General features: G+C 41.7%; 1 protein-coding gene across 1 annotated transcript in view; it reads right to left on the bottom strand.

Moving 5' to 3' along the window:
* Positions 1-24682, bottom strand: part of LOC101431133 (Fc receptor-like protein 3) — a 118107-nt gene that overhangs the window by 45139 nt on the left and 48286 nt on the right. Inside the window, 9 exon segments of the mRNA XM_058309298.2 lie at positions 2121-2312; positions 2315-2416; positions 6194-6472; positions 6859-7146; positions 7922-8206; positions 8446-8700; positions 9163-9405; positions 10442-10462; positions 11262-11340. Of these exon segments, the coding sequence (XP_058165281.1) occupies positions 2121-2312; positions 2315-2416; positions 6194-6472; positions 6859-7146; positions 7922-8206; positions 8446-8700; positions 9163-9405; positions 10442-10462; positions 11262-11340 (1744 nt within the window).

Raw genomic sequence — 24682 nt, forward strand, 5'->3', positions numbered from 1 at the left:
TAAGTTAGGAATAGTAAATAACTTTGTAATAGATTGAATCATACACGCTAATAAAATACATGTTCTTAATCTTAATCCATGTTCCTGTAGATGTGAAACTGCTAGTAAATAGGACTCTTTGAAGATGTATTATCAATTGAGGTGTGGACTCATTTGTAAATGGGTTTTCTAAAATCCTATTTAGGTGTAACCAAATTGACTCAGATGGACCTTATAAAGAGAAGCCAGAAAGAGAAAGACATAGGAAGAGACCAAAGACATCGCCATGTGACACAGGACTGCCATCGCCAGAACACTTCCAATACTAGGACAAAGCATGACCTTCTTGATGTTTTGATTTGGAAATTCTGGCCTCTAAAACCATGAGACAATAAACTTGTATTTAATCCAATATATTGTGTGGTATTTGTCATAGCAGCCTGGAAAGCTAAGACAAAACTTCCTCAGCCTAATAAACAGCACCTCCAAAAATCTCACACTTAAAATATTAAAGGTGAAAAATTGAACACTTTCTCCCTAAGTTCAGGAATAAGACAAAGATGTCTGCTCTAACCACTTCTACCCAACATTGTACAGGAGGTTTCAGCCAGTGCAATCATTCAAGAAAAAGAAAATGAGGGAATCCAGATTAGAAAGGAAGAGTAAAATGTATTTATTCATAAATGACACGATCATTTGTGAAGAAAATCTGATGGGATCTACAAAGTAACTACTAGAACTAATAAATGAGTTCGGCAAGGTTGCAGAATATAAGATCAATATACAAAATCTATTGTATTTCTTTGAACATGCCACAAACCATCAGAAATTGAGAGCTGCCACGTGCAAGGAGTGCTGTGTCACGCAGGGGCACCCCCAGTGGAAAGAGTGCGCCATGCAAGTAGAGCTACCCCGCGTGAAAAAAGCGCAGCCTACCCAGGAGTTGTGCTGCACACATGGAGAGCGGACGCAGCAAGATGATGCAACAAAAAAGAGATGCGATTTCTCGATGCCACCGAGGGTGCAAGCAGACAAGAAAAACACACGGAGTGGACACAGAGAGCAGACAATGGGGGAAGAAAGGGGAGAGAAATTTAAAAAACAAACAAAAAAGAATACAGTGATATAAATTTATAAGAAAGAGAAAGTAAGAGGGCTTTCAAGAATGCTCTGAGTTATTAGGCTTTGGGAGAAACAAGGGGAGCCTGCAAAATTTTAAAAATCTTGTTCTCAGCATTCACTGTTAATTTCACCCAAATTTCATTGTACATGACTGGTATTCTTATGGTTTGCATCTATGATTAATGTCTATTTTTTTGTTACAATTGGAGGACTTTTCTCTATTTTTCATCCTTTTTATTGTTTTCAGTGGGCTTTGGAATGGAGGTGGAGCAATAATTATTTAATCTTATAATTTTTAACTGGAAACAAAACTCTACTACCTAATTTAAATCTCAGATTAAATACATGGGATAACAATTTCACTGAGAAGTTTATTCTACCTTTTTTGTCACTACTGTTTACAGAGTTGCATGAGTAAAAGTGAAGGCCAGTACTTAGAAGGAAATAATTGACCTTTACAGGATGCATGCCATCCACATTATTATAGCAATAGCAAAATTTACATCAAAGGGTAAAATGGCAAAACCTCACCTGATTTCTTGTGGGTCCTGAAGTAATTCAGCAGAGCAGGAGTAGCAGTAAGGCCTAGGATGCTGAGCAGCCCCACGATGACTCCAGCAGTGATAAGGCCATTTCTGTTCCCAGAAGGTCCTGAGTGGGAAAACCTGTGTTTAAGTTCCAGGGACAACAGTTTTGGATCTGGACAAAAAACATGCAGGTTGGGGCTAGAGATCTATCAGGGCAGATACTTGCCAGGTCCTGATTTCTCCATTTGAATAATCTGTAGTATAATTTGTAATTTTCAAAATAATGGCACATGAAGGGTGATGACCAGCATCTACAATTAATCTTTAATCCCTTTCTTTCTCCCCCATGAACTCAGTAACAATGTCTAGAAACCTCAAGCCTTGGTGTGCATGTTCAAAAGCTCTGCGACACTGGTAGAATTTGTCCAATCTGTTGCAGAAATATTTTATCGACCATAACTGTTACCTGTAGTCCAGGTACCACCAACCCACTTGTGATGTTGATTGGTACCGCCTCACTGTGCTGGGCTCCCAGGCCATTCTTGGCCTCACAGGAGTAGTTCTCAGAATGCTCTGCAGTTAGAGAGAGGTTGAAGGACACTCCTCCTCCAGAGAGGGATGAGCTGCTCCCCAGAGTGACATCCTCATGATAAAACTGGTTCAGGACTGGGGGAGAGCCTCTTTGGGCTCACAGTGAAGCTCCACCACATCCCCTACCATAGCCTGGGTCCCAGGAACACTGAGGGTGAGGACAGAGTGAGACACTGGAACGCAAGGAGGAAAAGTAGCTCATCAGAAGTTTCTGCATAATAATGCATGCAAGACAACTTAATAAAGGAAATATCCAGTAGTAGGAACACAAACCTGGGATTCAGGAAATATGGGTTTGAATCTTGCCTCTGCCCTTTATTAGTTCTCTGACATTGATACATTTTAAACTTTTTAATCTTTCTGAGTCTCAGTGTACTTATTTGAAAATGGAGCTAATAATAAATTATATCTCAAGCTACTGTAGGAAATCACAAGAAACATGTATAAAGTGCTCAATAAATGTTAGCTACTATTAGTGATAGAAATGACAGCTAAAACTGGGGTTCATTTCTGAACATTCCCAATCCTGTGCCTTCACTCTGATTCCCAGACTTCCACATCTATCTAAAGCAAGACCTCATCACTCTTTATCCAATTATCTTGCTTAATTTTCTATGTAGAATTTAATACTATCTAACATTTATCTATCTTCAGCATCTATTTATCTATCTATCTATCTATCTATCTATCTATCTATCTATCTACCTATCTACCTACCTACCTACCTATCCATCTGTAGCAGTTTAGTATTGCTAATGAATTCCAAAAGTAGATATTGGATCATATTTGTAAACTTGTCTGTCTGGGTTTCACTTTTACCTGATTAAATTATGATTAGGGCTTTGATTGGGGCATTGTGGGTGGGGACTCACAGATAAAAGACATTGAAAAGGACAGAGTTGGGACTTTTTGATCCTGGAGCCCAGGAAGTAAAAAACAGGAAACAGACACATGAGGAAAGAGAGAAGTTTCCATTAGACACGGCAGAGGTCCTGGGAAGAGAGATAAGCCATTCGCCTGATAGTCTACAGCTGACCTTTTGGAGAGAGGAGAGCAGCTGAGCCCAGAGAGAATCAAGCCCCAGGAGAGAAATGAGACTTTTCCCTGCCTACAGCTGATATTGGAAGAGGCTGGGACCATGGAGCCTTAAGAGGAAGAGGAAGGCTGAACATTGACAGTCATCTTGCTCCAACATGTGGCAACAGATTTTGGTGAGGGAAGTAACTTATGCTTTATGGCCTGGTAAATGTAAGCTTCTACCCCCAATAAATACCCTTTATAAAAGCTAACAGAGTTCTGTTTTTTTGCATCAGCACTCCTTTGGCTGGCTAACTCACCATCTATATCTCATCTATTATTATATATCTGATTCACCCACTAGAATGTAAATTCCACAAGGATGGAGACTTGTCTATTTGTTCATTGTGTATTTCTAGCTACTGGAACTTTGCCTGACACATAGTAGATGGTCAATAATTGGTCATTAAACAGGTGACTGCACTAATCCAGGTTACCAGGAACATATCCAGATGTAGCACTAGCAACAATGGTTTCCATTTTAGTTGATGATTACAGAAATGGGATATCTTGGAAAAACAGAAACCATTAATATGGAATGTGAACAGTAAGATTGCTGGTTCCAAGTTGTGGGAAATTTGGATGAGCCAATGTGTTTATCTGTGGGCAGTGCTTTAGATATGAACTGTGCAATTAATAACAAAAGAAGGTTGGTAAGGGATCTTAAGCTCTGTGGTACAACAGAGATTGGCTAATGGAGAGTGAGTTTGAGTGTGGGGGTTGTTCATTAAGTGGGAGGGATAAAATATGAAAATAAGCCATCTGCTGGCTATGAGAAAGATCACTCCTGCTACCTCATCAGGATAGAGAGGCTGGGTCCTGGTTTGGGAAACTCAAGGTTCCTGCTAAATCTAAAACAGATGGCTTGAGTTTGGCCCTTCTGTAATTCTCTGTAATGTAAAGTGACTTGGGTAGGATGTTGGGGCTTCAGGGTTAATGTGGCACTTTCCACCCACGTGACAGCCTCCTATTTCTCTGAGCTTCTGTATGCTGGTAACAGTGACTTTCAGCTTCTCCCGTCTCATGTCTCCCTGCAGGCTCACTGAAAGTCTGATTCCATACGCATATTCCCCTGAAATCAGAGAATTCTAATGCTAAAAAGACCATGGTCCAAGTCCAGTGGTTCCAAGGGGGATTGCAAGACAATCCATTGTGGTATGAGCAGAAAATATGAGAATGTTTAATAATATTTCACTTTTAGCTTGAAAAATGAGAAAGAAATTCAGCTTTACTAATATTCACATTGGTGCTCTTATGCAGGCCACATGTCACACCTTGGGTTAAGAACAGTTAGGGATTCCTGTGAAGGCAGAGGGAGCCCCAAGATTGGGAAATGTGTGTGCGTGTGATTACACTGCCTTCACTTGTCTGTTCACTCTCAGTGTATTGGAATATATTGCCCTTTTATTTGGTTACATGACTGCTCTCACAGATTTAACTTAATAAAATCTTTACAATGCTTTGTATTGAGATCGGGGGAATGATCACAAAGTCTTTTTGTTCCATGTAGAAGATTTTCAATGATTTTGTGGCAAAGTTCTAAAACGAGTAGTTAAATGTGAAGATGAGCCATGTGTTTTTTCCCTGAAGAAGGCTAGTTATTTCATTTCTGGTGACTTTTTCTGTTATAAGTGACTGTCAATGATATATGTTTTTGAATTGCTTTTCTTAATAAACTTGTGCTATGGAGATAAAATATTGTAGAAGATGGGTGTTTAAAATATTTACACTTTTTGTGGTTTTATTACCAGAAAACATCAATGTATCAAATTTAAAAACTCACATTTGTCTACTTAAAAATGGAAACAGAACATTTAACCCATTTGTGAGTCTCCCAAAGCTTGAAACAAACATGTAGCACTTCCTTTAGTTACAGGAAAAATTGATTGATGTCAATGAAAATGGAAATTTACTAGCCAAATTTCAGCAAAAATATTTGCGTAATAGTATATGAGATTGAAAAATGAATGCATGAATTTGTAAAATAAGCCAGTGATGCTACTTCCACTTGGATCTAGATACTCTTTCAAACAAAGATAGTGCACATTATTTATAGTGTGCATATCAAATTGTTATAGTAGTTCATGTACATAATTTGTAATTAAATAAATATTGGGTTTATTTTCAAAAAACATTTCACTGAATGTGGTATGGTGTTTGGACCTCTGTGATCTACTTGGTTCAATTACTTTACAAGTAATTAATTTTGTAAGTGAGGAAATTGAGGACAAGTTTAGTAAAGAGATTTATTCAAAGCCATAGAACTAGATATTTTCTTGTCCAAGGCTGGAATCTCAGTTTCAGCATGTTATCTGGCACTCCCAGGTTCTAATCCTCCCTGAGTCAGCACCCAAGTTTGGCCCACAGGAAAGGTTATCATTAACCAATATCTTAAGTGTTTACAATAGTTGCAAAGAAATTAGCCAAGGCAAACTCCAGAGAACTTAAGAGTTTGAGTCTCTGCGAGTCATCTCCATCTCTCTTATATCCTGCCATCTCCTCCTATGTCCCTGTGCCCTACCCCAACTTCCAAATGCTGGACACTTGGAAATTACCAGTTTGTACTGGAAGTCTCATCTACATGTCTGGGCACCTTGTTAATTACTAACATGGGCTGGAAGTGGGAGATCTGAGAGGCCTTGGTGCCCCTAGTGAAGGAAGATCTTGTTAAGGGATGCTGAAAATATCAGATTAAATAAGACCCCAGTATTCAAGAAGTCAGAAGGCATTTGGAGAAATTGAGAAGGCCAGATAGGTCATTAGAATCTGGAAGCCATAGAGGCAGAAAAAGTGGGGAATCTGCCAGATGTTACACTAGAGAATATCCCGGCGGAGCTCTGCTTGTGAGAAGGCATTATTTGTTTTGGCAGTGATGACTGTAGGCATATCCTGCTTACCTGTGACTTTGAGTGTAACCACCTCACTGTGCTGGGCCCCCAGTCCATTGTCGGCCTCACAGGAGTAGTTTCCAGAATGTTCTGCAGTCAGGGAGAGGTTGAAAGACGCTCCTCCTCCAGAGGGGGCCGAGCTGTTTTCCAGGGTGACGTCCTCATGGTAAAACCAGTACAGGATCGGGGGGGACCCTCTCTGGGCCTCACAGTGAAGCTCTACCACGTCCCCCACCACAGGCTGGGCCCTGGGAGCTCCGAGGGTGAGGACAGGGCGAGACACTGGAACTGACAGAGACAGTGTGGTGGTGAGAGGTGAATTCTGATATTGTGACAGATAACAAACATATGACCACCCAAGGAGGCTTAAAACATACACATTCCTCTGATCATTTCTGTTTCCCACTTGAGCAGTTTTCTCATCTAATAATCAGAGGCATTTTTCTAAAACTGTGAGGAGTAATTCTGGGTACTTTTTTCTCAGCACTACTCAGGCCTCTCTACAAGAAGTAAGATGTTTTCTACTTGTTTTGCCATCTTTGCAATCCTTGGATAGCATTTAAATCATCACAGCTTTGTTCCTTTGTTCCCCTTGTGAAGATCCTCATGGCTGATAAAGTGCCTAAACCCTGGTTCAAGAGTCATGGACTGAGTAAAGGAAATCAGGAACTTACTTCTCACGGTGACTCCAATAGGCTTGCTGTAGATGGGGCTGTCAGTATTGTCAGCTGAACAGTAGTATCTGCCGGTATCATGCTCCTTTATATTGGGGACCTGAAGCTCTGCCGACAGAGAACGCTGGTACTTTCTTCCCAGACTTCTTTCTGTGCCCTCTCTGTGCCAGGAGAATATGACATTCCCTGTGCCCTTGGCTACTGAGCAGACAAGTACCAGATTTTCTCCTTCAATCACCTGCCCCCCAGAGGGCCGGATCTCTAGATTCACATCAGACACAGGGACTCCTGGGAGGACACAAGATGACATGTCAGGGTCACAATGGCAGGGACTTCAGGGTTAAGGAGAAGGTTGGTATTGCTTTAATAGCAGCGGGTGCAATAAGCAGGGGTTGAAAAGGAGGGAAAAAGGAATTAACTGTGTTTATCATTATGAAGGGAGCACGTCCATCCCCTCTCCACCCCCAACAATTCCCATCCTTGGAGAATGTGGGTACCAGGTCCATGATCTTCCTAACTCTAACACTGGCTGCAGTCACATTTTATGATATTTATCCCTAAGTAATCTGTAATGCCCGAGTGGATCCCAGAGTAAGAGAGAGCACTGGGGATGTTACTCTACCCTGAATCCAAATCCCCTGCTCTCCTTCAAGATTCTCCTCCACTTCCATCTCCTCACATTCTTCTCTCACTATTCCAGTTTGTGTTCCTCTTCCTCTTTTCCAATTATTTTAGTTTATACTTAGGTCCACAAATGGAAGCATGCACTTGGTCAGCTGTGCTTCTAGTTGTCTGTTAACTCACCAGTGCACGTATCTTAAATATCTCTGTAACTCCCACAGGACTGCACACCCAGTAAGTGACCAATAACTACTATTATCTAACTTGGGAAGAAGAGAATATTCTAAAGAATTCAAGCCAATGTACCTAAAGAAGGAAGGATACCAGGGTAGCTGGGAGCTCCTCTCTGTTGTGTCCACCATTTCAGGCGAGCAGGGGAGGTCTTTGCTCTGCACTCCTCTCCCAGCTCTGACTCTGGGAGAGCAGCCCCATGGATACTCACTCTGCACAGATATCTTAGATCTCTGGCTTTGTTTTCTAATGCCATGAGTTACTGCCTCTGCCTTACACCAGTAAGACCCGGAGTCTTCGCTCCAGATGGTGGGGATTTGGAGCTCTGGTGACCTGCTCCAGCCTGGCACCAGGGCCTGGCCTTCTCTGAAGAAAGAGAATTGAAGCTTGAGGTATGGCATTGTTGGAGGGAGCCAGGTCTCACATTTCAGGGTCACCGGGTTTCCCTCTGTGGGCCCGGAGGAACTGACTCTCAGCATAGGATGTGGAAACAGCTCTAAAGAGAAGAGCAAACAAAATTCTCAGGGAAGTGAGACTCAGTGATCCTGGAGAGAACCTGTGTTCTCAGCAACAGCCATCAGGAAATATGGAACCACCTGGATGGAACCACCTCCCATCTGCCAACCATGGCCACAATAGGTTTTACATGAGATCCCCGCTGAGAAGCACCTTCCCTCCACCTTCACACATTGTTTCCCTGCCAAGCCCTCTCACTTACAGGATTGCAGCCATTACCTTGAACTTGAATTCTTAGAGATTTTGAAATTTCTGTCCATTTTCTGCCATAATTGCTCCCAGAAGCCTTACAATAATATTCATCATTGTCCCAGGCTTTTACTGTGATAACATCTGAGTTCTTATAAATATGAAGTTCTGCTTTATTCTTATAGTAAATCTTTTGAACAATTTTCTTTTCTTCCTTCCCACGGCATCTCAGAGTTACATTATCTCCTTCAAAGACAGGATGTGAAGCCTGGAGGATCAGCCAGTCTGCAAAAAGTTGGGGGAACACACTCAATATATCCCCTGCTGCTTCATTCTTTAAGCCCTCGTTTCTGCCCACATAGAGAGAGCTGCAGTACAGTAAATGCCTCCACCCAAATGTCCTCGTGGTCCCAATTCCCAATTCTCCCTTGCCTTAGAAGAGTGAAGTTATTCTCAGAAGATGTTCTTGAGAGATCCCCACACATGTCATTATAAAAAAGTAGGAATTTTATCCCATACCTTTTTTCAGACCTGGGTCCTTTTCTGCCTGGTGGCTGACACTTCTCTGGATGGATACGATAGCAATGCAGTAGCTTATTGCTGTGGTACCTCCTCATTTCCCCCCTGGGGTCAGCCTATCAAATAACCCCATGACTGTACAAATCTGCCTTGGTTCCCTGCCTTAACCAAACCCTGAGATACTCTGTCCTAGTGCTTGATTTCAAAGACTCCCCCTTTCTTCCTCACCAGGTGAAACTACTATATGCACCGGATCACTGAGGGAGGATCCTTGAGTCTTGCATTGATAATTTCCAGACCATGTTGCTTGAATATTTTCAGATCTTTCTCCCAACAAATATTCCCCATAATACCAAGATGTGTCTTCTTGGGCTGGGAAATGGGATCCTCTGCAGGTGAGAGTCAATCTCTCTTTCTTGAAGACTGTGGACCATGGAGGACTGAGGAGAAGAATGGCTTTTGGAGCTGCCCCTTAACAGGAAATAGGAAGAGGAAGATAGGTGAAGGCAAATGGGAGGTGGTTACAGAACGGGTGAGGGCCTGGCCTTGCAGCTGGGCCTCTAATTCCCAGTCAGCACCAGGGTTGGGAATGGAGCAGAAACAACCTGAGGAGCTACACGGGACAGAATCTGTTCTTGCTCCCCCTGTGCCTCGCCTGAAGGTGGATGTCATAGGGGATAGGGCTCAGGTTCCTGTTGTGGGCTCAGAAAACCCCAGAAGTTTGGGCAAACACTGTGAAGACCTCAGCAGGTTAATTCTGGAGCCCTTCTGTCCTTTTCATTCCTGTCCAGTTAGTGTGAGCCTGAAATGTACATGCCCCAGAAGTAGCTTCTAGATCTACAAAACCAGTTCCTAATTGGTTGCTAGCATTTAATGAACAAGATGTTTTTCACTTTCATTACTTTTTAAACCTTCCTTAGTTGGAGATTCTACAGGAAAGGAAACTTTTTTCCCACTCTCCATCTAAGATGGACACAACCAATAATTAAGGAATACAAAGATTTTGAGTGAAGGGGCCTGAGATGCTTGAGAAGTGAGACTTGTGTATAGAATTAGGACTGACTGTTCATTGTGGAACTTCAGACATGGCAGTGACTTGAGTACCTTTTGGATATAAATATGGAGATACACACACACACACACATATAAATACATGGATTTGGCTGTAGCTTTTTCCTCTGTGAATGGGAGCTATTTCTATGTCCTTTGATAACAGCACCTTGCTTGGACATACAGATGGAGGGGTTTTAGGGAATAGAGGAAAACATATCTCTCAATGTCAGTCTCCTACCTCTGCCCTTCCTCTGCAAATGCTTCCTTCCTCTCTGAATTGAGGCTGGTAGATTAAAAGTCTGCTCACCTGTAATAAGCAGGTGTTAACCTCAGAGTAGCAATGCCACTGATATTGGTACATCCCTGCAGCCCTCACCTACAGGGGTTGGAACAGGTGGTGCAGGCCAAGGTGACTGATACCCAGAGACGTTGAGCAAAGAGAAGGGGAACTCACCAGATTGTTCACTTCCAGAAGCTGCAAGGGAGCCAAGATTCAAAGATTAGTAAGAAGCCTTTTTTTTCTTAAACCTTACCAACGAAAATGTTTCTCAGAACTTCCTCTAACTCAGCCACAATGGCTTCTTTAAATTTGCTTTCCAATTTCTTTGCTCCCATCCCATCCCTTCTGTAACTCCCAAACAAAAAAAAATAGAACCTATACTTTCTTTTATAAACACAGTGGCTTCCGTACACAATTCTGACTCATCTTTTACTGCTATTACTTGCTTAGTAGCTTCATACTTCATTGCCTCCTTCTCTCCAGTCTCCACTGAGCAGTGCAGAGGCAGGAAAGGGCTCGGAGAAATGGTTTATCCTCCCTTCAATTCTTAGGCATTGTTCCATCCACTCTTTCCACTTCTGGCTAAATTTTAGCTAAAATCTGAGGAAGGGAGTTATGTTTCTCAGTAGGTTTTTCTTCACCAAGTTTTAGAAGTAACTGCTTATCTGAAAATTTATTTGGTTTGAGGCTGGACCAGAGGGAAGGATATAGAGTTGTGTTTGGTAGAAAGGAAAAGCCAAGTTTCTTATGAGGTGCAAAAAGGAGTGAGTGAGAAACAAAGAGTGACAAACAAACTTGCTTTGTTCTGATGGTTGTGTTTTGAGCTTTGTTGCCTTCCTAGAAATCATCTTTGCTCATTTCCCACCTGTTGCTAGCTGTTTCTGAAACCCTGAGCGGAAGCAGAAAGAGAAGCAGATGCAGAAGCTCCTAGGCTTTTCCCCAGGGAAGACTCTAGGAATTGAAGCCACCTCCCCAGCCTGGTACAACTACTCACCCAGAATCAGCAGCAGCAGCCCCAGAAGCATGGGGATCTGGTCTGAGAAAGTCTGTCTCACCAAAAGCCAAGCTATCTCCTATCCAAGGAGAAATGGAAGCCACTTCTTAGATTTGCAAAAATTAAAAAAGAGGAAGTAGAAGAATTCAGCGTCATATCCTGCCTTGGGTTCGGAAATACGAATGAGGCTGCCTTCCAAAATGCCTTTTGTATTTCAGTCCTACCAGGGGTGCATCTTCAGATACTGGGGGATCATCTTCTAACAGTTCAAGTCTCTCAGGGGGAAATTCCTCAAAATCTGTTTTTTAAGTCTCTAAAAATGCCAAGTTGTGGACTTGTTAAGGGTTCAAATAATGTTTTCTAGTTTTTTTCAAGTGGACAACTCTTTCATTACCCTAAATTTGCATAGCCTTTAGTTCTGCAGGAGGCTCCTAATACAGACATGCCTGATAAGTGTGGTGTCATATGGTGTGAGTCCCAAAAGGTCAAGGTTTCAGAGCAGATCAAACGACTTTTTGACCTTTAGCATAAGTTGGCATGAAACTGCTGAAAAGGAAAATAATAGAAACCTGTAGATTTGTAAAAGTCCTTACTTCCCACCAAGATGTGTGTAAATTAGGAGATAAGCAAACAAGCATACAAATAAGAACCCCTGTTTTTAAAGCCAGAGACCTCCTCAGAGAGGTCTTCCCTGGTCCCCACTCCATCGTTTCTTGTTTCTTGCCCCCCATGTGCATCTTTCGCAGCATGTATCACAATTTGTATTATTTTCTCTTGCTTTTGTGTCCTCTCCCCCACTTACATGTAAGGGCCCATGTTTGTCTTATCCACCATTATACTCCCTGTGTCTTTCACAATTCTTTTCTCAAAGTAGACATTCAATAAATATTTTTGAAGGAGGGTTAAATGGACTGTGAGAAACTCTGGATAAGTGTTCCTCAAGCTTTTTTCATGATGATCCCCTCTAAGGAAATATTCTTAGACTTTTTTTTTTCCAGTTTCTCCTCTCCTCCATGAAATTTTAATAACACAGATATACTGTACAACTGGTTGTGTACTGTTTCTATCTATTCTTTATACATAAAAAGAGTAAGATTTTATTCTCTGCCCCCAAGAACCAGTTTTTGCCACCTTGGGGAAGATATTGTTCCTGTTGGGAATGCATGCTCTAGACATAGAGTCTGACAATTCTCAGCAATCTAACTACCGGGGGAGAAAGTTATGACTACTCAGAGACTTTACATTAGAGATGGAAGGTGACCAATCAAATGCCTCTTCTTTGGGGAGGCCATACCTGAGCCTATAAAGTGGAGCCTGTCTTTTTTTTAGCCTAATTGCATTTGATCCTTCTCCCAATGGTACTTACCAAATTTTGTCTTTATATCTATTTATGTGATTGTATAACGTTCCTTTCTCCCATTAGACTCTAGTACCACAGAGGCTGGATACATGTTTGATTTTTCTCCATTGTGTTTCTAATGCCAAACAGAGCACTTGTCACATTTGAAGTTGTCAGTAAATACTTGCTGAATGAGTGAATGACCAATGAACAATAAAGAACAGGATGACAATAGAAGAGAGTGATGTGATTGAGGTATTTCTTTAGTCATTCCTGGTTAAAAGTTTCTTCAATATTTTGGAGAAGAGGTATTGATTTTATCTAAATTATATTAAGATGTTTATTAAAATTGTATCCAGCTCAGGAAGCGGATTTGGCTCAACTGATAAAATGTCCGCACCCCATATGGGAGGTCCAGGGCTCAAATGCAGGGCCTCCTGGCCCCTGTGGTGAGCTGGCCCACACGCAGTGCTGATGAGTACAAGGAGTGCCGTGCCACTCAGGGGTATCCCCCGCATAGGGGAGCCCCATGCACAAGGAGTGCGGCTTGTAAGGAGAGCCGCCCCATGCAAAAAAAAGTGCAGCCTGCCCAGGAGTGATGCTGCACACACGGAGGGCTGATGCAGCAAGATGACACAACAAAAAGACACGCAGATTTCCAGTGCCACTGACAAGAATGCAAGCAGATATGGAAGAACACACAGCAAATGGACACAGAGAGCAGACAATGGGGGGAGAGGGGAAAGAGGGAGCAAGAAATAAAAAAATAAATCTTAAAAAAAAGAAATTGTACTCAGCTCATTCATGGTATGGGGTGACTGTCAATTAATAATTTTAGAGTGTGTATGCCACTTCATCAGAGATGTCTTCCCTGACCTCCTGATTTTGGGTTAAGTGTTCTTAGGTGTTTTGATAAACTTTGATTTCCTTCACCATAGAGCATGTCACAGTGAAACATAATTTCCTTTTTTTTTTTGACAGCCTTCCTTGGTAGTATAATAATCTTCAGGGAAGGAAATGACTCTGGCTCACTTTGATTTCTCTGTACCCAGCACAACCCTTGACACAAAGAAGACTCAGGTGAATATGGATAGTTTTGAGATATGTCATGTGAAAATGAGATTTAATCTACACATGAACAAATGCAATTCATTTGATGGTCAAAGATGAAGGTGCTGATGATTACTGCTGCCATTTGTTTCTCTGGTTGGAAAAAGATGCTCAGAAAGCAGCCCTTTTGAATTTCATTGCCCATCTGGTTGTTCCATCACTACTGTTTTATCTATCTCCCGCTCTGTAGGGCAGGAACTATGTCACATTCTCCGTTATATTCCCAGCACCATTCACAGTGTCTGACATTTAACATAGGATTGCCAGATGAATACAGGGTATGCAGTTAAATTTAAATTTCAGATTAAAAAACATAATTTTAGTATAGGTATGTCCTGTACAATACTTGAGATACACTAAATATGTATTCATTGTTTATCTGAAGTTCAAATTTAATGGAACATCCTGCATCTTTACTTGCAAAATCTGACACCCCTAACTTAGTAGCACCTCTCTTCATTTGCATGAATGAATGAATGATGGTGTATGGGACTCCTGTGTTTCCTTCCATGTGCATGCAGTTCCACCAGCTTTCTCCTCTCTGTACTCCATTATTCACTTTATCCCAGAAGAGGTGAAGTGGCTCATCTGATAGATAAATTTGGAAAGAATACATTAAGCATGCTTAATTCAGTCCCCTATTTTCCCTCATGGGTGCAAACCTGCTAGTAGAAACAGGTGGGGGATAGTCTGGGAACAGGTAGGGCATAGTCTAGAGTTTGGAGAGCAAATTCTTGGATATGCAAACCATTGATGCATGGGCTCCTTGAAAGGAAAATAAATAAAAACAAAGGAACAAGCATAAGGCGAGCCTTATATTCACCATCATGAAGAAGAGAGGTAGGTTTCTAGTGAGACCAAAATCTCTAGGCCTTGGACTTTTGATGTTGGAGATTGAAGAGGCTCACACTTGACCAACTTTTTTTTTTTTTTTTTTTTTTTTAATTTTTTTATTTTTTATTGACTTTGTAATAATATTACATTAAAAATATATATGTGAGGTCCCATTCAACCCCACCCCCCCACCCCCCCTCTCCCCCCCCCCCAACAACACTCGTTCCCATCATCATGACACATCCATTGGATTTGGTAAGTACATCTTTGGGCACCTCTGCACCTCATATACATTGGTTCACATCATGGCCCATACTCTCCTCTATTCCATCAAGTGGGCCCTGTGAGGATTTACAATGTCCGGTGATTACCTCTGAAGCACCATCCAGGGCAGCTCCATGTCCCGAAGACGCCTCCACCTCTCATCTCTTCCTGCCTTTCCCCATACCCTTTGTCCATTATGTCCACTTTTCCCAATCCAATGCCACCTCTTCTATGTGGACATTGGATTGGTTGTGTCCATTGCACCTCTATGTCAAGAGGAGGCTCAGATTCCACCTGGATGCTGGATGCAATCCTCCCATTTTCAGTTGTAATCACTCTAGGCTCCATGGTGTAGTGGTTGTCCTTCTTCAACTCCATCTTAGCTGAGTGTGGTAAGTCCAATAAATCAGATTGTAGGTGCTGGAGTCTGTTGAGGCTCAGGATCTGGCTATCACATTGTCAGTCCAGAGATTCAAATCCCCTAAATATATCTTAAACCCCAACATTAACTGCACCTCCAGCACATTAGCATGAAAGTCTTATGAAGGGAGATCCCATCTGAGTCCAGATTCATCACACATAAACACCATTTCCAAAGAGGGGCCATCTGCCCTGGTAGTTAACCCCATCGGCCATGACCATAACTCCCATGGGTCTCTTTAGCCCTCAAAGGAACCAATATCTGGGGGTTGTATCTGCTTTATCTGTCTCTCTGACTCTGCTCAGTTGTGCATGAGGGCAAACCTTCTGCCAGCCTCCAGACTCTTTTTTAGAAACTCGTAGCCATATAAACTCATTTCTCCTTTCCATTTCCCCCTTACTTTAGGTCAAACAGCATTTTAAAGTCATGGTATTTTATGTAGACATGGATATTCTGCTGATCCGCATTGAACCTTCCGTATAAGGTCATTTTCCAGTTGCATCATCAGTTGGTAGTTGATAGTGGTCCCTCGTTGCCAGGGAGGCTCATCCCCGGGTTTGACCAACTTTTAAACTTACCTACTGCATAAGAGCCTTACCGATTTAGGGCCCATGATTTTTGTGACCTTGTTGGCTAACATCAGTATGTGGTGGCTCAGCCACATGGCCAGTGACTGTGTCTATAGAAAGCACCTAAGGATAACGATGAGTAAAAGGCACAAGAACCTCACCAGGGCTGCAGAGAGCTGCAAAGCATGGAGAAGAAAGAGTTTAACTGTGGGCAGTAGGCAAGGATGACCATCAGAGCTACCTAACATCAGGGCCTTGGAGGCTGTGAGGTAGGCTCAACAAAGGCTCAGCCTAGCCCACATAGCTTTTCCTAGACAGTCATGGCTGAGGCAGATAGTCATTTTTAGGAAAAATCAAAACCTTTACAGCTTTTTAAGGTACTGACAGCTGGAATAGTACTTTTTTAGTTTTTCAGGTATAAGTTTCCTTGTGTGCTACAGAGCACCAATGGGGATCTAGCTTCAAATCATTAGGGCCAGGCCTAGCTGGGCCCCTATGTCAATTGCCTCAAATGCTGCCCCACATTCAGGCCCAAGGAGGAAACTGGAGGGACCAATCTAGAATTCACATGGCCTTCCTTAGGCTTAGGAGTGAGATTACAGGGCAAATTTCAGGATGACGTAGTTATTGTAGCTGGACATACAGGTGTTGCCTGTACCTTATAGGAACATGGTTGATAAATTTATGAAATTTTAAAGGGAAAAAAAGTTAGGATCTTGAGAGGCACATTTGGGAAGGCTTGGTTCTTACTAGTTCCTTGGGGACAGTCTTATTTTAGGAATCTGCTGAGATTTATTTTCCAAGTGAAACAAAGGTGAGGGCAAAGTGAAACTTCCCTAGGAGGCAGGCTTCTCAGGATAATACAATTCTATACCAAGTAGTAGCCTACTTACTCCAGAGTGCAGTATTGTATCACTTAAGAGATCCCTCATTCCACTTAGAAGTGTCAGAAGCACCATCCTCAAAGAGGAAGTGAAAATTAAATTTGAATATTTTCAATGGGAAAGAAAGTAACACCCACACTCAAAATAGTAAAGGCTTAGTGTCGAAATGAGAACTGTCTGGGAGGTTTCTCACAACTGAGTTTAAATTCAAAGATTCTGGGTCAACTAGTATCATCTGACCGGTATCCTACAGAAGTAAAGAATTTCTTTATCTACTTTCCTTTCCTCACTTGTGACTAAATCTCTGTTAGATGGTGTGCTTATGAATAAGTAATTGGCTTTTTAAAATTCAGTGAGTGTAGAGCCTGTGTAGCAATCATCTTGTATATCCTTTTAATTCTTTGAACTGTTTAATAAAAGTGTGACTCACTAAAGTCTTGGTATTGAAATCAACAGAACCTCTGAGGTCCTGAAAGAAGTTATTAAATTTCATTGTCAGACAGTCCATCCAAGAACTGCTAAAAACAACCTCAACTCCATCGAGAGACTGGGAACATCCTATTAGCTGAGATTAAGCAGAATAAAAAATCTGGGGTGGACAGGTCACTTTCATTTCTTTAGACTCAAAACTCACAAGACAGAATTTGATTTCTGGTTTTAATTTATTTGGACTTTAATGTTTCTGGAATTTTTCACCAGAGGATTCATTCTTTTAACTTAGTTTTATTTTCTAGGAATATTAAATAAGGAAGGGACTTACATTAAAATTTGGGGCATATCAATATTGTGATTTTACTATTGGAAGATCTGATGTTGTTGTGTAATCTCATTGCAGAAACTTTGCTTAATAGACTTAATTTAAGATGGGAAATAATTAACACATTTTCAGCCCAAGGTGCCAAATGACATTGGTGTTATTTAATTAACACATATTTTCCCAATCTATTTCTGAGTCTTCTGGGAAAATTCTAGACTGCCCACAGTGGTTCTCAACGAGCATATGCACAGGAGCAGGCTGCTATCCTGGGACAGCAGCTTCGTGAATGTGAATATATATTCTGGGAACTCTGATAGATATCATTGGCAATTCAAGGAGAACTGAAATAGGGTCCCTAAAAATATACACAAATTTGTATAATAAAGAGTAATACATGTGATTAAAGGAATATGCACAAATTGCTGTGTGAAAAACAAATATTATGCAAGAACATTATATAACAATGGACTTACATGACATAAATGTATATCAAAGCAGAGGTTCTACATGGGGTGGTGAAACAGAAGGAAGCCATAGATAGTCCATGGCCTGATAGGAACCTGAATGAGGCTAGATTTTTGAACTCCATCATTCTGATTGCAATGACATTTGAAAGCTTAACAGTCAATACACTACAATAACTTTCTCACTCCTACTCTTCTCTCATTTCTCTCCCTTTATGACACTGATCCTGACTCACAAAGCTGCTAACAATGTTTAATTGGATGAGCTAAAATACAAGAGACAGATACAGATGAGACAAGAAAGCAAGGTGCATGCATAGAGACAAAGTGCAGAGTAACTGCAGCTTTGTGGTTTACTGACAAATTCTTGAAAATCTGTTCTACCTTAGGTCAATTGCTTTTTTTTTTCAACCTTTTAAATTTTTATTAGTATTTCTCTGAAGAATAAAAATAGCAAATTACTTTAGATTCATCAAGACTGTATATCCTTTGTATTTAGATCTTTAATTATGTACAGCATAATATAAAACAAACCAAAGAGACTGATGGCTATGACTAGGTGTTACTCATTGTGTCATCGTAAAGCAGTGGGCTGGAAGGAGAGGCTGTTCTCCAAGGAAAAAAGATATGGTTGGTGGTAAGCAACTAAATTGTGGCCTGTTTTCTCCCTCATTCAATGTGCTTTGAAGGGGACAATGATTTCTTAAACTGACAACTCTTTCCTAGAGCATGGGACTCTAAAACCCTGGGTTGGAAAGGGCTGTGGTCCAAACCAAGCCAAAAGAAAGAGCTTGATGCAGGGAAACATGGTGATTGCTTGGCAGAAGAGGCAAACTCAGAGCCCCACACACAAAAGGGCATTTATTGCATCTCAGAGACATTGCAGAACCTGTGTAACACTAAGAGACTTTGTTTTAAGAGGGGGACCAAGGACCTGGAAGAAACTTCCGATTGTGCTGAACATGGATTCAAGTTGAGTCTACCCATAGGGGAGGGGGAAAAGGGAAGTCTAGCCCCAGAGCAGCTGAGTCTGTCTCTCCCACCCTTTCTTCCTGACTCCACTTGACAGCCAGGCCAGGTTTGGGCTGATGATGTACAGCACAAGCAAGGTAGTCTCTGGTGGGCAGAGGGGAAGAAGGGCACTTTTCAAAATACAAACACATTTAATATAGAAGGAACAGCTAGCAATGTTTTGGCGGCACTTGCCCAAGTTTTCCCTGCTTTCTCCCTAACTCAGAGCCTAGGCTCATAGAGACTGGCAAGCAGTTGAACTTCCTCCTCCAAAAGAAAATCCAGAAGAAGTGTTCCCCTTCTCCTTGCCCACATTTGGGCTCTGCATAGCCTCCTGAAGGTGGTGGTTCCATAGCAGGGCCCAATGGCTCCTGCCTGAGCCGTGAGGTCTTCCAAAGCATTGTCCTGGTCATTGTGTAATACCAAAACCTTAATGTCTTTCAGTTCAAAGCCCATTTCCTTAAATTTGCTCACTAACTGAAGAAACTCCATCATCTTTTCCTCTGAACACCGGTGCATTTCCAGAGCCTCTTCCACTAAAAGAGGGTTGGAGCCTGTATTAGCCAAAGGGGTGCTGATGCAAAATACCAGAAATTGGTTGGTTTCTATAAAGGGTATTTATTTGGGGTAGGAGCTTACAGATACCAGACCACAAAGCATAAGTTACTTCCCTCACTAAAGTCTATTTTCACGTGTTGGAGCAAGATGACTGACGATAGCTGCAAGAGTTCAGGCTTCGTGGGTTCGTCCCTTCCTGGTCTTGCTTCTCTGTTTTCTCCACACAGTCAGCTATAGAATATGAGCCTCTCTAGACTCTGCTTCTCTCCACAAGGTCAGCTGTAGACTATCAGGTGAATGGCTTTGTCTCTCTTCCTGGGGTTTCTGCTGTGTCTAAGGAGACGTCTCTATTCCTCTGTATTCTTCTCCTGGCTCAGGTCCTCTCTTCCTGTGGCTGGCTTCTCTTTCCTTTGAGAGCTTACTTCCCAGGGCTCCAGCTGAGGCTTCAGCATCAAACTCCAACATCAAAACTCCAACATCAAAAATCTTCAACTCTGTCCCTTGCCATGCCTTTTATCTGTGAGTCCCCACCCACCCAGTACGGGGACTCAATCCCCTAATGATGTGGACCAATCAAAGCCCTAATCATAACTCAATCACACCCATATACAGATCAGATTACAAACATAATCCAATATCTGTTTTTGGAATTCATAATTATGTCAAACTGCTACAAAGCCCTTCTTACAGAAGTGTCCATGTGCAAAGAGAGTCAAGAATCTGCTCAATATTTTCTTTCTTCTTCATGGCTCTCAGGACACACTCACATGGGTAGCCCATGTTGACCACTGTCTCCACACACTACTGCTCACTGGGGGACAGCATCTGCAGGTCAGAATAGTTCTGGGGACATTTGATGGTATTGGGCACTTGTAACTCTGAGAAATTAGATGGGGTGACCATGGAACTTATACTTGAAAGTGATGATTCTTCTGTGCACCACAGACAGAACAGAGAGGGAAGGCACCTGGAGGAGGGGGGACATGGTTAGCACCTCTGTACCACTGTCCACATTCAAAGCTGAAAGCCCAAGAGTGTAATACCAATTGAGTCCTCTGGCACTGCTCTTGGTGGAAGGCTTTAGGTAAATCCTGGACACACTATTTGTGGAGGTAGGCTGTGCTATGGAAAGTGCTCACCAGCTTAGCTCTCTTCTGATTACTGCCATCGAAAACAAGTTTGGCTCCTATGTTTTTTAATGCAACAGTTTTTGTGATCTATATATATTTTAAAAAAAGAGAGACATGAAGAAAAAAATCAAGTTTGGGGAAGATACATATCTGATATTGCTTACTGCAAGGATGGAGGGGGAGGAATGCTTTGGAAGGCAGCAATGTCTTTTCACAGTTGCCCAACTGTGGTAACTTTATAAAGCCATTGGGTTTGTGAAAGGTTGCCCACTCCAAGGATGCCAAGACCTCCTCATCTTGTAACACAGACCCAGAACCTCCTCTGGGCAAGTTATTAAAATCTGAGCCATAATGAGTCTGGGGGTTCTAACCAGAATATTTCTCAGTTCTTCTTTCTCATCAATAGTTTTTAACTCCAGATTCTCAAATAGGTCCTCTTCATACTCAGTCAGCACGATTGAAATCTGCCTTTGTGTGGGGTGGCCTGAGAACTTTCTGCTTCGTAGTATGGCGGCTGACATAAGTAGGGGTGAGGATACTGTTCTGCAGTAAGCTGACAAGGATGGGATTAATAGGAGGTGGCACTGCAGATGTACTGTGAGTCTTGGAGAAGTTCGTTTTGCTCTCACCCTCAGGACCACTCTTAGAATTCACTTGAGCTTCTGCTTCCTCAGTCTTGCACTCGGCCTCCCACTGGGCTTCTTGGATTTTCTTAATAACTTCTGCCCTTTCAATGGTTTACTTTTCCAAGGAGAAATCATACTGTACTTCTCTGACAACCTACAAACAATCTGGCAAGAAACCAATAGGTAGACCAGCTTTACCTGGTGTTTTAAATTTCTCTCCTATCTTAAATGGGACTTTATCAAGGTAACTGAAAGTCCCATGAAAATCTGCACCCAACTTCTTAGAAGCTATTTAGAAACTGAACCACCATGGCTGCCACCATCCCAGAAGCTGAAGGGTGCTAAAGTCAGCTGGCCACCCAGTCTCAGACGCTGCTGAACTCCTAATGACCACCCCTTCCAACGTTGCCTGCCCCAGGCCAGGCTGTTACCATAACCACCACGAATACCACCGCCACCATGTTGAATACCTACTTCCCATCTCTCAATTACTTTTTTTAGTCTTTTTTTTAAAGATACATAGATCACAAACAATGTTACATTAAAAAATATTAGTGGTTCCCATATACCCCCCTACAACTCTCCCCCCCACTCCTCCCACATCAACAACCTCTTTCATCATTGTGGCACATTCATTGCATTTGGTGAATCTTTTTGGAGCACTGCTGCCCGCATGGATTATAGTTTACATTGTAGTTCACACTCTCCCCCAGGCCATTCAGTGGCTTATGGCAGGATATATAATGTCCAACATCTGACCCTGCAATATCATTTAGGACAACTCCAAGTCCAGAAAATGGCCCCACATCACATCTCTTCTTCCCTCTTCCTGCCCTCAGCAACAACTGTGGCCCCTGTCTCCACATCAATGATACAATTTCTCTCATTGCTAGAGTCACAATAGTTCTATAGTAGAATACCAGTAAATCTACTCTAATCCATATTTTATTTTTCCATCCTGTGGACCTTAGGTTGGTGATGTCCATTCCACCTCTAAATTGAGAGGGGGCTTAGATCCTATGTGGCCAATGGATGTGATTCTCCTGCTTGCAGTTGAGAGTTAAAATGGTGGACAATCTACATCTGACACCAAGCCCACATATAAGGGGTGTGGAATGGTTAAATGGCAAAATCTTGAACTGACCCAGGTATGTAAGATTGTGTTTAGTTTTATTGCACATGGTTTGAAGGCATTTAACACCTTTGTGCATTTATGGAGGCATTTTCAGATCAGGCTTTACCTGGAAATTGCTGAAGCCATGGCATAGAAATGAATGGGATTGCCCAGGAAGTTATCTAGACCAGGACAGACTAAGGTCTTGGACAGAGCTCTGAGGAGGACTGATATTTAAAGGAATGCTAATGGTGGATGAGGCGCAATGGAGACTGACGTGTAGACAGAGAGGGAGGAGGAAATCTAGGTGAAGTGCCACAGAAGCCTCTTCCAATTTCCAAGCCTACACCCTTGCTCAGTCTGCACTCCCACAATCAGATTAAACTCTGACTTAGCCTCCTATTTCACAAAGAAACTAGATGGCATCTGATAGGAACTCACTCCATTTCAAACCATCAAATCTACTAACTCTTGACTCTGGATCCATCAATTCTTCCTAGTCACCAATGTTAGAGGAGAGGGCCCTTTCCCTCCTAAGCCAAATCTTGCCCTTGTGATCTGGATATCAAACCAACCTGCCTTCTCACTGACTCACCTATGGATGAGCTCTTTCTCAACTTTGTTCAACTATATCCTTTCTACTCTTTCTTCCTTCAATGTTCAAATATGACAAATTATCTTGCTTTTAGGAAAACTCTCCCTTATACCCAAGCATTCTTCAAGCTACTTCCAGACAGGAACCAGGTTTAAAACTTGGCTTTATTACTTTTTATCTATGTGGCCTTGGACAAGTTATTTAATCCTTGTGTCCCTCAATGTCCTCATCTCTAAAATAGGGGTAATGACAGTAGTACTAGCATCTGGCACAGAATAAATTCTATGTAAGTGTTAGCCTTTATTATTATCATCATACTTTTCCTTCTCCTTTACAGGAACCTTGAGATCCTGCATTCACATTCTTCACATCTTCTCTATCTCTTCGAGTTTCCAACCCATGGCATTTGCAAATTTGCCCCCATTATTCAGCTAAATCTGCTCTGACCAAAGTCACCAGGGATATTGTTGTCCTTAAATCAAATAAGATACCTTTTCTCCTGTACACTAATGTTTTAGCATCTTTACTCATAATAGTAAAAAAAAAAAAAAAAAAAAATTGGAAACAACCCACATGCCCTCCAGTGGATGACTAAACAAACTGTGGAATATATATACATACTTTAGAATATTATTCAGCAATTAAAAGAAGCAAACTATTGACATATGCAACTATCCGAATGAATCTCCAGAGAGTTAAACTGAGTGAAAATGCTAATCCCAATCACAAAAGGTTACATACTGTATGATTCCACTTATATATCTGTCTTGAAATGACAAAATTACAGAAATGGGTAACAGGTTAGTAATTGTTAAGGGTTAAGGAAGAGGTGGAGGAAAGAGAGAAGTAAAAATTGTTATAATAGGGCAACATGAGAGCTTCTTGTGGTGATGGAAATGTTCTCCAACTTGACTGCATTAATGTCAATATCATGATTGTGACATTATATGTGCTATAGTTTTATAAGGTGTTATCACTAGGAGAAATTGATTAAGCATTACATGAATTCACTTTGTATTATATTTTATAACTGCACGTGAACCTATAATTATTTCAAAATAAAATGTTTACTTAAAAAATAGTGGTTAGAGGGGGAAATTTTAGGTTGTATACATGTTACTAGAATGAAAATTAGCAGATAAAACAAGGACTGTACAACACAATGAACCCTATTGTAAATTATGGACTAAATAGGGCAAGTATACAAATGTTCTTTCATGAATTATAACAAATGTACTATATTAATGCCAGGTATTAATAATAAAGTGTATATGGGAATTCTGTAGTTTATATATTTTATGAATGATAGTTCTGTATACCTACAACTTCTCAAAAAAAGTTTTAATAAAAAAAAGAAAAAATTAATCTTGAAATACAAGATTAAAATAATGGGGGGAAAAAATTGTACTGTAGGAAAAGCACAATACCCTTAAAAGGTTATCACAAATTCCAAGGGAGCAGGCAGCTAAATAACACTTGAGGCAGCGGACTTGGGCCCAGTGGTTAGGGCGTCCGTCTACCACATGGGAGGTCCGTGGTTCAAACCCCGGGCCTCCTTGACCTGTGTGGACCTGGCCCACGCACAGTGCTGATGTGCACAAGGAGTGCCCTGCCACGCAGGGGTGTCCCCTGCGTAGGGGAGCCCCACGCGCAAGGAGTGCACCCCGTAAGGAGAGCCGCCCAGCACGAAAGAAAGTGCAGCCTGCTCAGGAATGGTGCCGCACACATGGAGAGCTGACACAAGA

The sequence above is a fragment of the Dasypus novemcinctus genome, chromosome 13 (genome assembly GCF_030445035.2).
Source record: "Dasypus novemcinctus isolate mDasNov1 chromosome 13, mDasNov1.1.hap2, whole genome shotgun sequence".
Lineage (NCBI taxonomy): Eukaryota > Metazoa > Chordata > Mammalia > Cingulata > Dasypodidae > Dasypus > Dasypus novemcinctus.